The 15,678-nt window shown below is 34.8% G+C and overlaps 1 protein-coding gene across 1 annotated transcript in view; it reads left to right on the top strand.

Annotated features, from left to right (window-relative positions):
- LOC150108754 (ligand of Numb protein X 2-like) overlaps positions 1 to 15,678 on the top strand; it is a 50,754-nt gene that overhangs the window by 11,893 nt on the left and 23,183 nt on the right. Inside the window, exons 3-5 of the mRNA XM_090390517.1 lie at positions 2,259 to 2,342; positions 6,092 to 6,218; positions 10,442 to 10,520. Of these exons, the coding sequence (XP_090246643.1) occupies positions 2,259 to 2,342; positions 6,092 to 6,218; positions 10,442 to 10,520 (290 nt within the window). The remainder of the gene's footprint in view (positions 1 to 2,258; positions 2,343 to 6,091; positions 6,219 to 10,441; positions 10,521 to 15,678) is intronic.

Genomic DNA, 15,678 nt, shown 5'->3' with positions numbered 1-15,678 from the left:
AAAAATGTTATTATTGCGAATACATTTGCAGCAGGTTATACTCGTACATATATAAAGATAAAAAGTATATAGACAGCATTCTTAAATGACTGTTTGGAACTTACTAAGCAATACAAGATAATGAATTATTTTGTTCTTTCAATATTTGCATCTTCTCGGAGCGGAAGAGAATGCTTCCATTACCAGGTAATTATTTTTGGAAAGAGCACAGCCTCTAAGGCCCTAGTGCCGGCCTTAGCTTTGCCGCCCTTTGCGGGCTGACTATATTTATATGTGGTCAGCCCACCTCTTAATCTGGTACTGCCTGCATGATATGATGTGCGACTACTGACAAGCCTAAAATATACAAGATCAGAAAACTATACAGGACTAAGAGTCTTTCGTAGGTTGGATTCACGTAAAAATAAATAAATAATAATAATCTAAATCTTCGTTATTCTTACTGGTGGCTTGTTAATATGAGGTTCGTAAATGACGAGATGTATACTATACGGCCGTACAAATCACACATGTACGTCATTAGCAGGCAGTTGTATCAGTGGCTTAGCTAGAGCAGTTGCCGCCCGGGGCGGTCCCTGAGTTTGCCGCCCCTCTTAATACACACCAAAAATACTATAAAAAGTGAAAACGACGTATAGGGAAATAAATTAAAATAATATGTTTATTTTTGAAGTAAAACTTTAATTTCAACATTCATTCTAAAATGTTATTTTTCTTGCTTTTCTGTTAGCAAAATCGTTGATGACATTGACGAAGTCTTTTTTTTTTTATGATATGATAATACTTTTATTGGTCTGCTAAAATATTTACACATACAATAAACATCTTAAGTGACATTGCAACTTATAATTTTACATAATTCAGCACAAAGTGCTACTTTTCTACATTGAATTTCAATTAAAATTTTTAAAAATACTTTTTTTTGCCTATATATTATGTATGTACAACACATGTTCTTCTAATATTTACAATAAAGATTATATAGAATTTTTGAATATAGAATATACATACTACTACTATTACTAATAATAATAATTTATTTATTTATTTATTTTATTTATTTATTTTTTATGTCTCAGATAAATTGCATACATAGATGCTGTAATAATTATATATATATAATATTTATAACACATTACAATTGTGAATAACAGATACTTGCAAGTTAATAATTTTCTTCCTCGAAGCTTAGCAGAGCTTATCTGAGGAAGATAATAGATGATAGATTGTGGTGGTTTCATAGTTATGTTCCTATACTGGTCACAAGCCAGGTGTTGATTTTACTGTTTGTTGGCACGTGCTTGGAAGACTTTGACTGCTATTACAGTTTAACTTTTTTTTTTAATTTTTATTTTTTTGTGCAAATAGGGTTGGATTTAGACATGGTGTGTTTGTTTCTTTGTGTTCTTGTAGTGATGGTGTTTGAGAGGGGGTTTGTCATAGGTTTGTGTGTGTGTGCGCTTTTGGGGGGGGGGGGGAGAGAAACAGGAATTGCTCTAATTTTCATTCTCGCTATAATATTTATATAGTGCCTGTTTCAGCTCTCTGTATGTTCCTAGGTTTCTGTTGTCGAACGGCAGTTTGTTTATCATGTCAGGCACGTAGAAGTTTCGGGTGGCTTTACCGTGCTGATTGTTGTACTTATATGTTATGTAGTTTGTTGACTGTGGTCTTGTTATTTGATATGTTGTTCTGGTTACTCTATAGGTTAGGTTGTAGTAATGTTTTAACATGACTGTGTAGTGGCATAAGTGTTTCACCTTAAATATTTTGTGTTTTGTCCGTGCTTCCTGCATAAGAGTGGGTTATTCCAAGAATATCATATTTCATAGTAATGTAAGTAATTCTTAATCAAATTTTATTTTAAAAAACTCCTCTAGCAACTAGCAACACTTACAGCAATTGTGAGGAAAATTCGCAGCAGTATTACAATATTTGGAACTGAGTTTTCGAGACTGTATTTTAGAATTAACTGCAAAAGTTCAAAAAGGTTCAAGGTGCCGCCCGGGGAGGACCGCCCCCTCCGCCCCCATCCTCCCCCCCCCTAGCTACGCCACTGAGTTGTATATATACATATGTTTGCGCGTTCGAATAACGGTGCGAGTCCTTACACACACACACACACACACACACACACACACACACACACACACACAGTCATAATTTAATAAAATGGTATGTAGTAAAATGTATTAAAATTAATAAGTAATATTTAATTAATATCGGTGTATATATATATATATATATATATATTGCAGGAACAAGTATGCGTGACTGAAGTGCATAAAGATGGAGCAGCTTATAAAGATGGCCGGCTAAAAAAAGGCGATGTTCTCTTGGCAGTAAGTTTAGTATATTACTGAACTTAACATTTTATATCTTAAAAAAAATAATCTCGCGTTCCTTCTTCCTAAATAAGATATACAACTACGTTATTTTAAATACAACTGTAGTGAATTCATTGAAATTAAACTTCCAAAACAAATGGCTTATCCAGCTTGCTATTATTCCCTGTCATTTTAGCAAGAATCAATTGTTTTAAAATAGCGTTCTAATCAGTTTAATCAAATTCAGTAAATAATCACGGAAGAGTAAATTTTAGCATATAAGATATGCAGAATAACATGATACACTTTCATGTTGAAAGTGACATGGACCTGTTTCATAAAATTGTCACATTGTATATTTTAATTCATTCTTCTCAATGGCACTAAGATATTCAAAATGCCGTCTGCCTGATTGGCAGACAGCGTTATCGAAATGTTGCATGTTATCAAGCTATCAACCTGGTGTATGCAACATTGCGCTCACTGCTACCTCCTCTTCACTGGATTAAGAAACTCATGCATGAGGAAAAGGTACTAGAGCTGTTGCACAAACTGAATAAGAATTCAGCAGTGTGGTGAATTCTTATTCAGTCTGATGAAATATCAGTATGGATGCTAAAAGAGTGTTCAGCTGAACTGGATATTCCTTTAACCAGTCTATATAATTTGAGTCTCAGAACAGGGAAGATTCCATAGAAGTGAAAAGAATGTATGATAATCCCATTGGTAATCCCAAGGGTGGTGCAAAAACAGATATCCAAATACCGACCTATCAATATCTCTGGCGTGGTGTGAAGATTTTTAAAAATATGGTTGGTGCTAGCATTCAGAAACGGGTTAACAGAGAAACTATACTTTGCAATGAATAGCATGGGTTTACCAAGGAAGATTATTTGAGCAACTTGCTAACATTCTATAATAATGTTACCATTGGATTAGACAATGGAAATGGATATATGACACTTTTGAGTTTTATTAAGGCTGTTGGCAGAATACAGCTTTGAAAACTGTTGAATAAATTGGAGAATATGGGACTGAATTATAAAATATTGGCGTGGAATAAGAGAATGGCTGACTGAAAAAAGTGGAACATAGTGTGAATCTTCAAGATTTAAGGTAATCAGCGGTGTTCTACAAGAATCAGTCTTTGGTCTATTGTTATTCAGTTTGTATATTAATGACATTCGGAAGGTTTTGACAGGTGACATATGGCTATTTGCTGATATTGCAAAGACAGGCGGGCTAATCAGGAATGCTGATTGCAGTACTTGCAGAATAGTCTGGAATTGTAGCATATGAAAATGGTTGTCAGTTCAATGCGAACTCATGCAGTTCGGTGTGATTAGACATCCAATGCCGTATGATATGGTGGTATTATGCTAGAAGAAACTGATCAAGCTAGGGATCTTGAAGTTTTAGTAGATAGGAAGTTGAAGTTCAAGGGCCAAATAACAAAGTTTGCAAATACAACTCAGAGGATGATTACAATGCCTGATTGGCAGACAGCGTTGATAAGGCATTGCATAGACAAGGCATTGATAAGACCTCAATTGGACTATTGTGCGAGGAGCTGGTCTCTTAGTTTCCGTGGTGATTCTGATACAGTGAAGAGAGAGAGAGAGAGAGAGAGAGAGTGAAAATGAGTGTGTTAAAAATAATATCAGGAATAGTAATTATGAAGACCAATTGAGCATTTGTAGACTGCAGACATTAGCACACAGAAGTAAGACGGGTGATATGATTTAGACTTACTGACAAATATCATACAGGAGATGGAAGTTTTCATTTTATGGAGGGTGGGGAAAGGACAAGATGGCATCCTTGAAAGTGGAGAATAATGCAGTCAAGAAGAGTGTGAGAGCTGGATTTTTTCTCTCATAGACTGGTGAATGATTGGAATTGTTGCTTTTGGATATTGTGTGCGCAATAGTGTGAATGAATTCAAGAATAAATATAACAGTTGGTACGAGTGGTATACCGCCTCCCTCGATGAGTCCCTGACATCGCCAAAACAGCATATGATTATTGAATTAAATAAAGTAAGTTTGGCCTACAAATAAATATGGATAAATCATAAATAATGTACAGTGAAAATACTTCAGAACGAAAACAAATCGTAATAAAGACAGGTTGAAACAGTGAGTTAATACACATATTTAGGACAAATCATTACAAACAACCATAAACTTGATAATGAAATTTATAAGTAGTAAAAGCAATAGCTTTTCACCATGAACTTCTGGAGAAGGTGATATGCTAAGATACGTCACACTAGAAGATTGGTCACTTTCGCAAAGGGCCGGGATCATCTATATCTCAAAATCCGAAAGCTGATTTTGAAACAGTTATGGAAATCATATAAAGAGAATCATGGAAAGGTGCCTTTCATGCCTGGTTGCAGTTTAATTTGCCAAAAAAAAAGAAGTAAAATCTGTCAATAAATTTAAATAAAAATACCAAATATCAAATTTCATTAATAAAAAACGAGGAAGGAGGGGTTATATATATAGAGGCAACAGTCATGCACTAAGTATGTTGCTAGATAGATTCCATGGTGTGCATACCATGGAATGTCGTGTCGTGAATTTCGAGCGTGTAGTAAATTAGTATACCACAGGTGTGACAGGAGTCAGATTATCAGGAATCCTGCTCTCGAGATCACACGCAGTACTTTTAAGCCTCTTCAAGACTTCAGTAAAATTTCTTTCATCACTTTAGCTCTGGTGTCAGTTCGCTCAGCAAATCAGTCGTGTGTACCCTTTTCTATCATTTTTTCTAGGAGGCAGGGGAAATAACTGGATAATGAGTGGAAAATCAATCAGCTGTGGTAACCCATCCCATAGCCCATCCAAAACTGAGAGAAAGAAGAGAAAGTTATATATCCAAAGGAAACTTATAATAAATATATACAAATTAAAAAAAAAAACATATATTCATGGATTCATTAAGATTTTATTGAAACATTCAATTTTAAGTATAGAACACTGTAACTATTTTGCTATTGTTGTATCGGAAAATAAAATTTGGGAAGTGTACATGCAGCATTTTTTTTTAACTGGGGCTCCAAAGATAGCATACGAATTTTGTGAAGATGATCTTCCGATATCTCCTATTTCTAGTCTTAGACCTGTTCAATTTTGAATGCCTGTTCAGATATGGTGTGGCCCGAAGTACTATAGTTCAAGTTTTTATGGAGCATTGCTTCGAAATCCTTGAACAATATCCTGTCCTGGTCACGGGAATGCAAATCTGCGAATCGAAGTGTAACTCATCAGCTAGTAATTGAAGTATTGAATGCAACCACTTTTTATATGCATGCATATGCCCTCATGTCTTGAACGATTCGACTTAGGTTTAGAAGAGTTTTTAATGCTAATTTTTAAATAAATTCTCACAGTCCCAATTAAATTGTTTGCAGACACAATTTTAAGTTAATATTTAATGCACTTTGACATATTTACTCTTTAACTTTATTTTACTTCAAGTGTCGATTTTTCTGAATAAAATTATGCTTTATCAAGTTTTATTAAATACTTGACTTTGCCTTTAATAAATAATCAGCTTTCAGTACCTTAATAATTTAATTTAATCCATTTATTTAATGAAATAAAATAATTTAATCAGTACCTAACTGATTTTTTTAAAGAATTTGAACTAAATAATTCGTTGTCATAAGATTATAAAACTTGAATAAATTTTAAAATATTAAAATTAAAATTTTTTATTTTTTAAAGAACATTTTGTTACTATTAACTGGATTTCAGGTGAATGATGTTTCTTTAAGAGATGTATGTTCTTCAGAAGCCGTTTCTTTTTTGAGAGAATCTTCATCCCCTCTAAGATTGCTGGTTCTTAGAGAAAACCCTTTAACACTCTTCACAACAAACGAGAGTAAGTTATTATTATGGTCACAATTCTTTTTTCAATTTTTAAATGATAAAAAAGAAAGAAATTATTTCATTCAACTTCACAACACAGTTAATAATTTGATGAATTTCTTAATTCATATTAGCATGTGGAGGTAATTTTGGAATTTCAAAAGTAACAACATTACGATGAATTTTGTCTAAAAATATTAGTTTTATTATCGTTTTATTTTAATATTATTATAGATGTATTGGGAGGGATACCTGTAGTTGACTGTCGCTCAGTTGTCTGTGAACCGTGAACAGTTTGTGCTAAAGATTTTTCGCATTCTTCATAAGACAGCGGCATTTGTTGCTTTCTCAAACGCGTTTGTGTTCTCGTTGGATTATTCAAATACGTAACAGCGACAAAGCACGATAGATCATATACAGTACAGTCGTTTAAATAGTCAAGTACCGTACTGTTAAACATCTGTGTGATCGGAACAGTCCTGTCATATTCTGCCTACGCTACTGTATTATTGAGATTATGCAATCACGTAACATTCAGATATTATAGTTAAATATGAAGTAAACAAAATAAGATACTAATATCATAACCCAATCTTCCCTATCCCTTAGTTCCATTATATTCATTTTGGGGTCGAAGTGTTAATCTTGCTTTCATCCATGATAATCGTAACAACTCGTTACATTGACAGTGGTGAATCTTATGAACTATAGTTCATAGATTTGTGTAATCTTATGAACTATAACATGTCTGTAGATTTGTGTAATTTTAGGACTAATGTGTCCGTTTAGTGAGAGAAATAACCTTTGTCCACTATCTAATACCAGCTAGCTTATACCACTTGGGGAGGAAAGAGAGAGACCTCGAAAATTCTATATATATATATATATATGTGTGTGTGTGTGTGTGTGTGTGTGTGTGTGTGTGTGTGTGTGTGTGTGTGTATATATATATATCACTATCTGCCAATAATTGTCTGCTGGACACTTGACCAATTTACAATTAATACCAGCAGGCGAACCCTGATATCGGATATGTCCACCTTTGGCTTTGATCATCTCCTGCACCCTTTGAGGGAGGCTTTCCGTCAAAGTGCGGCAGACATCAGATGGAATTTGTCTTCTTTCTTCCATCAAAGCAGCACTGAGTTCAGTGACAGATCGAGGACGTGCTGCGCTGGACCTCAATCGTCGCTCCAATTCGTCCCACAGGTGTTCGCTGGGGTTGAGGTCAGGACTCTGCGCAGGACAGGGCAGTCGTTTAACACCCCATCTCTTTATACCATTCCATAACAGCTGCAGCTTTGTAGCATGGGGAACTGTCGTCTTGATAGTAACACGGGTCCGTTCCATAAAAACTTCACAGTGTAAGCAGCACCTGATTATCCAGAATATCAAGGTGCTGAGCTGCCTTCATGGAAACACGGACAATGACTGATGGTCCCACTTCAAACCAGCTGAATACGCCCCACACATCATTACTCCTCCACCTCGAACTTTACTGTGAGTACAACGCACTGTGGTAACAAACGTTCACCACGCTGCCTCCACACCCAGACCCTGCTGTCAGACTGGAAATAGGTGAACCTTGATTCGTCGCTCCAGAGTACCGTTTTCCACTGGTCAATTCTCCAGTTCACATGCTCTTTGCACCAGACCAGACGAGCTGCCCTTTTCGTTGTTGTGATTTCGGCACTGCTCTTCCATGGAAACCCAGTAAATGGAGTTTACTTGGTTTTCATACACTATTAGTGCTCAGCATAGTGTTACTGGCGTTCTGGAACTTATCACGAATGGTCTGTGCTGATTGTAACAGTTTTTGCCTGTCACCAGTTTTAATATCCTCCTGTCCCTGTCAGTTTACGCGACTGCCCTGGGTGTTTTCCTGCACTGTTGGTGGCAGAACGTCTCCATTCGTTGATAACAACCATTGATTTTGGATTCTCCAGTTATGGCAACACGACATGAATTCAGTCACTTCTCTCGAAGTCACTGAATTCATGTCGTGTTGACATCCCACCTATATTCAACTGCTACAGTTTTCGTACGTAGCAATTTATCATAGGAATCATCTTCCCTTAAATAAGTATACCAGAACGACGAACTATGTTTTCGTTATCACTCATTATGAGAAGAAAACGCATATCAGTTATTTCGACAAAAAGAAAGAAAATAAATAACAATATAGAAAAAATATTTAGAAGAACAAAACGGATCGAGAAAGGGTTGATAAAGTATTGATTCAGTCTTCGCTTTAATTGAAAAATAAAGAAAAATAAACCTAAATAAACTCACATACTATTCACAGATTACACATATATATATAATATAGATCTATATATATATATATATATATATATATATATATATATATATATATATATATATATATATATTAGCACCAAACTGCCAACTGAATACGTTATTATATACAGATGATCAAATATTAATTGCTAATAATACGAAGATGAACCAGTTAATTCTATACAACTCTGATAAAATTTGTAACAAATATGAAATAAAAATATCGTATGAAAAACACAAGTTAATGGATTGAAAGGAAGGGAGCCAGTTACAAACAAAATAGTTATGAATAGCAAACCATCTGAACATAGTAATAATGTTGATTATCTTGGATGTAATATAAGCTACATTGAAGAAATCTATCTAAAACATAAAACTTAAAAACTGATATATTCACCAAATCACAAGTATGATTATTGATGTATTTAAGCCGAATCTAGTGCAAAGAAATGCAAAATTAAAAATATTCAATTTTTCAGCTAAACCCGTTATATTTTTACTGGTTTAGCTAAAGAGGAGCAAAAAAAAAAAAATAGACTAACCAACAATAATATCAGCAGAAATGAAATTTTTAAGAAGAACAGTACTAAATTAAATAAAACGAAAGCACAGAAATTTTCCAAGAACATAAAAATCAACTTTACAAACAATGGATAATTATAGAAACAACTGTATTTGATGTGTGACTAAAATGTCATCGAATAGGCCACCAAAAAGAACAGTATTGTGAAATGTAAATCGAAAGAAACAGAGGAAGAACCTTAAAGAAGAACCTTGTGTGAGACCGAAAAGGCAAGAAATAATACCAGAAAGTTCATTTATAAGACGTGATTTTGTATGAATTTGTCATTTAGAAAACTGTGGAGATTCGAGTAGCCACAATTTATTCCCCTAATCTTTTTAACATAACATGTAAACACATTATGTTCTCTATCTCTCTCTCTCTCTCTCACACACACACACTCACGCACGCACACACACACACACACACACACACACACACACACACACACACACACACACACACACACACACACACACACACACACACACACACACACACACACACACACACACACACACACACAGTGACGAAAGAAGGATTTCCCTATCAAGCTGAAATCTCTTATTTTAGTGCACTTTTAATTTTGTACTTTTATTTAAAAAATAAATGGGATTTATTCAAAATGACAATGCCAGAATAGAAATTTAGTATACTGATCTTTTAGTAGAAACCTTTTTAAGTGTGAGGGGTGGTTCGTGTCTCTCTGAGGCTGTTCTATGTATGGATTGGAACATGTAGTATGGAATATGTCTATCAAGCTGAAATCTCTTATTTTACAGCACTTTTAATTTCGTACTTTTATTTAAAAAATGTTAATTCCTTTATACTGTTATGGTAACCTTCTATGATGCCAAATCGTCAGAAAAAGACCGCTATTATAGGAACTTTACTCTAGGAACTTTACTAGGTCTTATTTTCACTACGTCCCCAATCTGTAGTGCAGGCAAGAGTGGAGTTTTTTTTTTTAATCCTAGCCAGAAAAAAAACAAACAAACATTGTTTTATATTGTGGGAGTTCTATACCGATCTCTTGTCATGTGTAATTTGTCAAATCTTTAGTAAACATTTGATAAAGCCTTGAACTCAGCAATCGAGATGATGATGATGATGATAGGAAAGGGATCTGCTACATATCGATTTCCAAAAAGTAGGAATAAAAGTGTTCCGAAATGTTCCTTTTAGGGAAAAAAGCTGTTAAAGAACTCATATTATTGTATTTATAACTAAAATTGCCATCTATGCTGAAATACACCATCAGTGCTTTCTGTGTAGACAATGAAGTGAATTTTCATTACTCTTCAAAATTCAAAATAACAACAACAAAAAAGCATTGCAACAAATCAATTTTATTGATTTGCTCTTTTGTATAGGTCCCACGAAATTTATTACTGTAGAACTGAGAAAGGTGAGCATCAAGGAAAAACTGGGAATCAGCATTCTCCAGAGGATGTAAGTAGAATTTTAATAGAATTTGGTATTTTGGATCTCTACTACGAGTAAAGTGTGTCAAGTCGGTAATCAACTTTATCAATATATAATAATTCTGCTTTTGGGAAATATTAAATTTTTGTGATTCAATGAGATAATTTCCGTATTGTATTTGTGTGTGTGTGTGTGTGTGTGTGTGTGTGTGTGTGTGTGTGTGTGTGTGTGTGTGTGTGTGTGTGTGTGTGTGTGTGTGTGTGTGTGTGTGTGTGTGTGTGTGTGTGTGTGTGTGTGTGTGTGTGTGTGTGTGTGTGTTTCAGATTTTTTTCCGTTCCTAAGTTGAAACAAAAGGAGAGCAGCAGCAAATGGCATTGAAAAGTAGATCATTCTTTCAAGTTTATAATCTTCTGCAGCAAAGACTATAGATTGACTGTTATTGATATAATACATAATACTGAAACCTTTCCTAATAAGACTTCAAAATAATCCTTCAAGTGAAAAATACCATCCTTCAGAATAATAAACATTTTTGTGAGGATAAAAAATTTCATCTTTTTCACACAGCTAACTCGTCTTCATTTTCAAAACACTTATACGTTCCTCATGCCTTCTGTGGATTCAAACCTGATCTTCCAACTGCACTACTAGGTCGCTAATAAATGAGTGGGAAACTACAGACTTCGTATCGCAGAAACGATAATGAATCACTGCTGATTATGGTAAACATTTGGGAGCAGCGATGTATACAAGAAATCCAGTAAAATTTGGACTCTCTCCTCCTGGTTTACTCTTAGTTTTTGATAATTTAGGTTGTTCCTCCGAGCTTCGATATTCGTAACCATTACTTACTCTGCTTACAGTTTAGCCATTGGTAAAAATTTCATGATTTTCTTGAGAGAATAGGGTAATTTGTAGCTGTTTCACTCTGAGCTCTAATGTATATCAGCGTGTAGCTTCCTAAAGCCAGATTCCAACAGAAAAATACACAGTTGACAAAGTTTCAAATAGCAACGATAGTTTACAAATCTTAAAAATAAACTGAGGAGTGTGTTCTTGGAATCCGAATGGCTCATACCCTCTTACCCTTTGTATGTCTTACCCTAGAGTGTCTTACCCTCTGTCAGTGTAAATCTTCTCTGCGAAGATTCACTGTTCCCACGCCTCACCAACAAAGCAGAATCGTATTCTAGGATGTAAAGTACAAAGATGATTTTTCATGCTGACAATAGTAAAAAGAAAATAATTTCTATTAATGAATCGACCAGCGATTGCCAAATGATGTTGGGTATTCTCAGCAGAAAAAGCCCATTAAAAGTTTTCAAATAGAAGGAGAATTTTTATTAGTTTAGTTCATAACAGGATTAAAGAAATGACCACCAATGGTTATTTGTTATTTCAACATATAATTCTTTAGAGACTTTGGCTCATTTGAAAGAGAATTCTAAAACTACAAGCTATGGAGAACGTGTCAAGTATTCCAAGTTCGTGATGCCGATAAGTACAGCAAGAAGAGTGCCAGAGTACTGCTGCAAAAATGTAATGAATGATCAGGGAGGGATAACGAGAAGATCACTGTATAGCATGTTAAGTTAAAATAAATAGTTTTTAAGAAAGTCATGTGTGGCACATTCCAAGTGAACTTGGTTGATGTTTGTAGCCTTTATTGTCATCTCAGATGTACTTTGGAAAGAGTTAGATACCGACCAAATAAAGTCCTGAGCTTCTGAGAGAGAAAAAAAGTATCTTAACCTGAAAGAGGTAAGATGCTAAGGCTTACAAATAATGCCGAATAACGGTATGCGGGGCTTTACACAAAACGTTTTCAGGAGCCTATTATTTAAGTTCATTTGTTTAGTTTCGTAATTTTAGCCCCTTAAAGAGTAGGGCCCTTGCGAAACTGCGCCACTTCGCCAAGATTAATATAGCATTGCTTGCAAAACTAGTATGACTATAGAATCCTATATACAGTGCAATATGTTATTTATCAAAGAACGGATACAGAGCACTTTTTTCTTATTTTTCATTTCAAAATAAAAATGAAACAAAATAAAATTGTTTTGTGCGAATGAAATTCTAAAATTGATTTCTTTTGCCACATGTTTGCGCTTTCTTGTTATGCACTTGATACCAGTAATACGGACAACCGCGTCCTTCTCATCCACACACAGCTCGTTGACTTTAAAAAAATTAGCACACGCTTGAATAGAAAGAAACTTTATTTTAAGTCTTATTTTCTTCGTCAAGTAAGACATACATCTGTTGAGTGATTACAGCAACATGGCTAAGAATTCCCATAAAGGAATTCTAGGCTTTTTTCAATCGATAATTCTTATAAAGAGATAACAGGATTTTTTTTCACATCGACAAACCAGAAGTTATCTTCCGGCAAAAAACAAAATGATCCAAGAATGATAAGCTCTATCATTTAACAAGTGCCACTCGACATTTGATAGAAGTAAATTACACTGGTGAAACAGACAGAAGGAAATATATTCGTAGTCAGTTCTACCTTAATATTCTTTCAATGTTTATAACAATCTAGAATTGCCGTCTGAAAGCCACTCGTATTTGGCTCATCTCTCATATACTGAAAATTTCTTAAAGAATTTAGATAACCGATAAAGTCAGTGGGTTTCAAAATTTTTAGAGACGCTCCCTTTTATGTAAAAAAAAAAAAAAAGTATCTTGCCTCCCTACACTTTTCATAAAACAACACTGGTCTAATTTGCTAATCATGTATTTTATATTGGAAAAAAATACGATGCTCTTACAGGTTTTTGATAGTACGCAATTATATTTCAAACCAAACAAAAAGTAAAATAACAAAAAGAAAATATTATTTTAAAAATTGCAACTTTTAAATTTTATTATAGTAATAACAATAAAGTATTTACTAAAATAAAAGTGTTTAATAGAAATAAACAATAATATTGACAATTGCTTCTCTATCCTAGAAAGGGTCTCGCCCCGCTCGTGGGGCGAGCCCCACAGTTTGAAAACTACTGGATAAAGTAATGCCTATGTATTAGTTATATCTTTACTATTACTACATGCATCAGCATCACTATAGTATGTCAGTAGATGAACTTCGAATTGCAAGAAGGCAGTTATTATTGCACCACAAATGAGCGAAGGAGTTTAGAATTAACTGCGAGCTACTAAAAATGTCAGTTTCTTGGAGGAAATGTTCTGCTACTTCTATGACTAGTTATCTTAACTTTGGCAGAAAAAGACATAGAAAATGTTCTTAGGGCTGAATCCTGCTTTGCTGTAGAAAACAAATAAGGAGAAGAATCGTAAAATCCGTAATAGTCGGAATTTTAATTGATACTATAATTTCTGCAATGAGGTGTTTATAATGAGAAAAAATAAATCCTTCCATGCATTTCATTCTTCAAGGAAAAGTGGAATTCTTTTAGCCTAACTCTTAGTAATTATAGTTGCTATCTTCAGTGTTCACTGGTAGTTGAGTTAATGGCTGCCAGTGAACTGGAAGACTTTAGGGCCCGTTTTCAAGGCAGATAAACGACTGCCGATCTCTTATAGCTATGTCCTAACTGATATTATTATCTGAAATAGTATGAATTCCCCTTTTAATTTTTCTGAATTAAACACCCGAATTTACTTCATAATAATAAAAAAAAAAAAACTCTAACTACCTCTGTTAAAGATCGACAAAGTCGATAAATAGTAAAAAATAAAAAAAGTTTTCTTTAATTGCTAACTGGAATCGAACCCATAGCGATCTTTTTACTGGAGGTTTAGCAGTATGGAACCAGAAATATTCACAAGGCTACAAATCCATGAAATCATCCAAAGTAACTTGTTGGCAATTAATTAAAAATGTTAAAACGGTCTAGCTGGTAACTTCATACTCTTCACACTAAGACCTTCAAAGTTAATCCATTTAGGTAGCCTCTTCGATGAATGTTCAAAAAGGTTATACAAAAAAATAATAAATAAATAAACTACCTCTGGAAAATATGATCAATAGCTGCAATTTTCTAGTATTGTACCTGCAAAAAAAAAAAAAAAGTTTCATCATTCCAAAGATTGTCAGGAGTGGGGATCTAGCAGTTGACTGGATGGGGAAAAGCAACCCGTTAAGATCGCTCTAACTCATGAGAGTCATCTTAATAATCACTCTCTTATTTAATCGTTTTTAAGTGTTCTTCCTTCTAACCTCAAAGCCAAGTGGTGAATGTACAACAATAGTCTCTTAAGGGGCTATTCAGACAAATCCTTTAGTACTCCTGAGAGGTCCAAAAAAAGTTCTCTATTTTTACATCAGCCGAGAGCAAGGTTCTGCACGTATTGAACGTACTGGTATCATCCAGCTATACTTATCCGAAGCAAAGTTGGGGATAACAAAGCCCAGCGACGTCAGAGAGCTTCGGGTATCGCTACTGCAGACAGACCATTAATCGCTAATCAAACAGATCATCATACGAAGCTGCAGACTAGACGACAAGGAAACAATAAAGAGTGTAAGTGTGATTTCTGTTGCCAGCGGGTATTCTAGCCGAGCAAAATCGATGAGTCGATGCACAAACTTCTGACAGACGTCAGCCATTTTTTTTTCTGTCCCCTGCGTCTCCCTTCCGTTAAAATTTTGAGCAGAGACCTCTATCAAACCTGATTAACGACTAGTGCCAAGACGATTATGTAAATACTGACGAAAACAACAGCGAAATTCCGTAACCTTATCGCAGCAACAACATGCACGGGAAGTTGAGGATTGCATTATATTTCTTATTTCCTACTACTACTGAAAAATAAGAAATATAATGCAATCATCCTCAACTTCCCGGAAGTAGAGCTTTCTTTCAATGGAAAGAAAGCTCAAAGTGATTCACGACTAGCATCTAGACGATGATGTAAATATTGACGAAACCAACAGCAAGGTTCGTGACTTCTCCCTTATCGCAGCAACAGTTCCCGATTCAGTCGTAGGAAAAAAAGTTGGAAATATAAATGTCCTCATTCTCAACTTCCCGGAAACAGACGAGACGCTAAAAGACGATTAGCAAGCTTGACGAAACATGTTTCGACCCACAAAAAATTATCAGGTGTCGCTGCTTCAGAATCACGTGCCCACGTGTATAGACGGAACAAACTTCTGCGCCTGCTAAAAGTGACCTGCTATAAGCTGACGTGCAAATCCGAAATCATAAATCTAAAT

This window comes from Typopeltis vanoorti, chromosome 3, assembly GCF_054136105.1.
Source record: "Typopeltis vanoorti isolate ZY-2024b chromosome 3, IOZ_Tvanoo_1.0, whole genome shotgun sequence".
Classification (NCBI taxonomy): Eukaryota; Metazoa; Arthropoda; class Arachnida; order Uropygi; family Thelyphonidae; genus Typopeltis; species Typopeltis vanoorti.
Note: the sequence above shows the minus strand (reverse complement) of the source record. Positions and strands in the feature narration are given on the sequence as shown.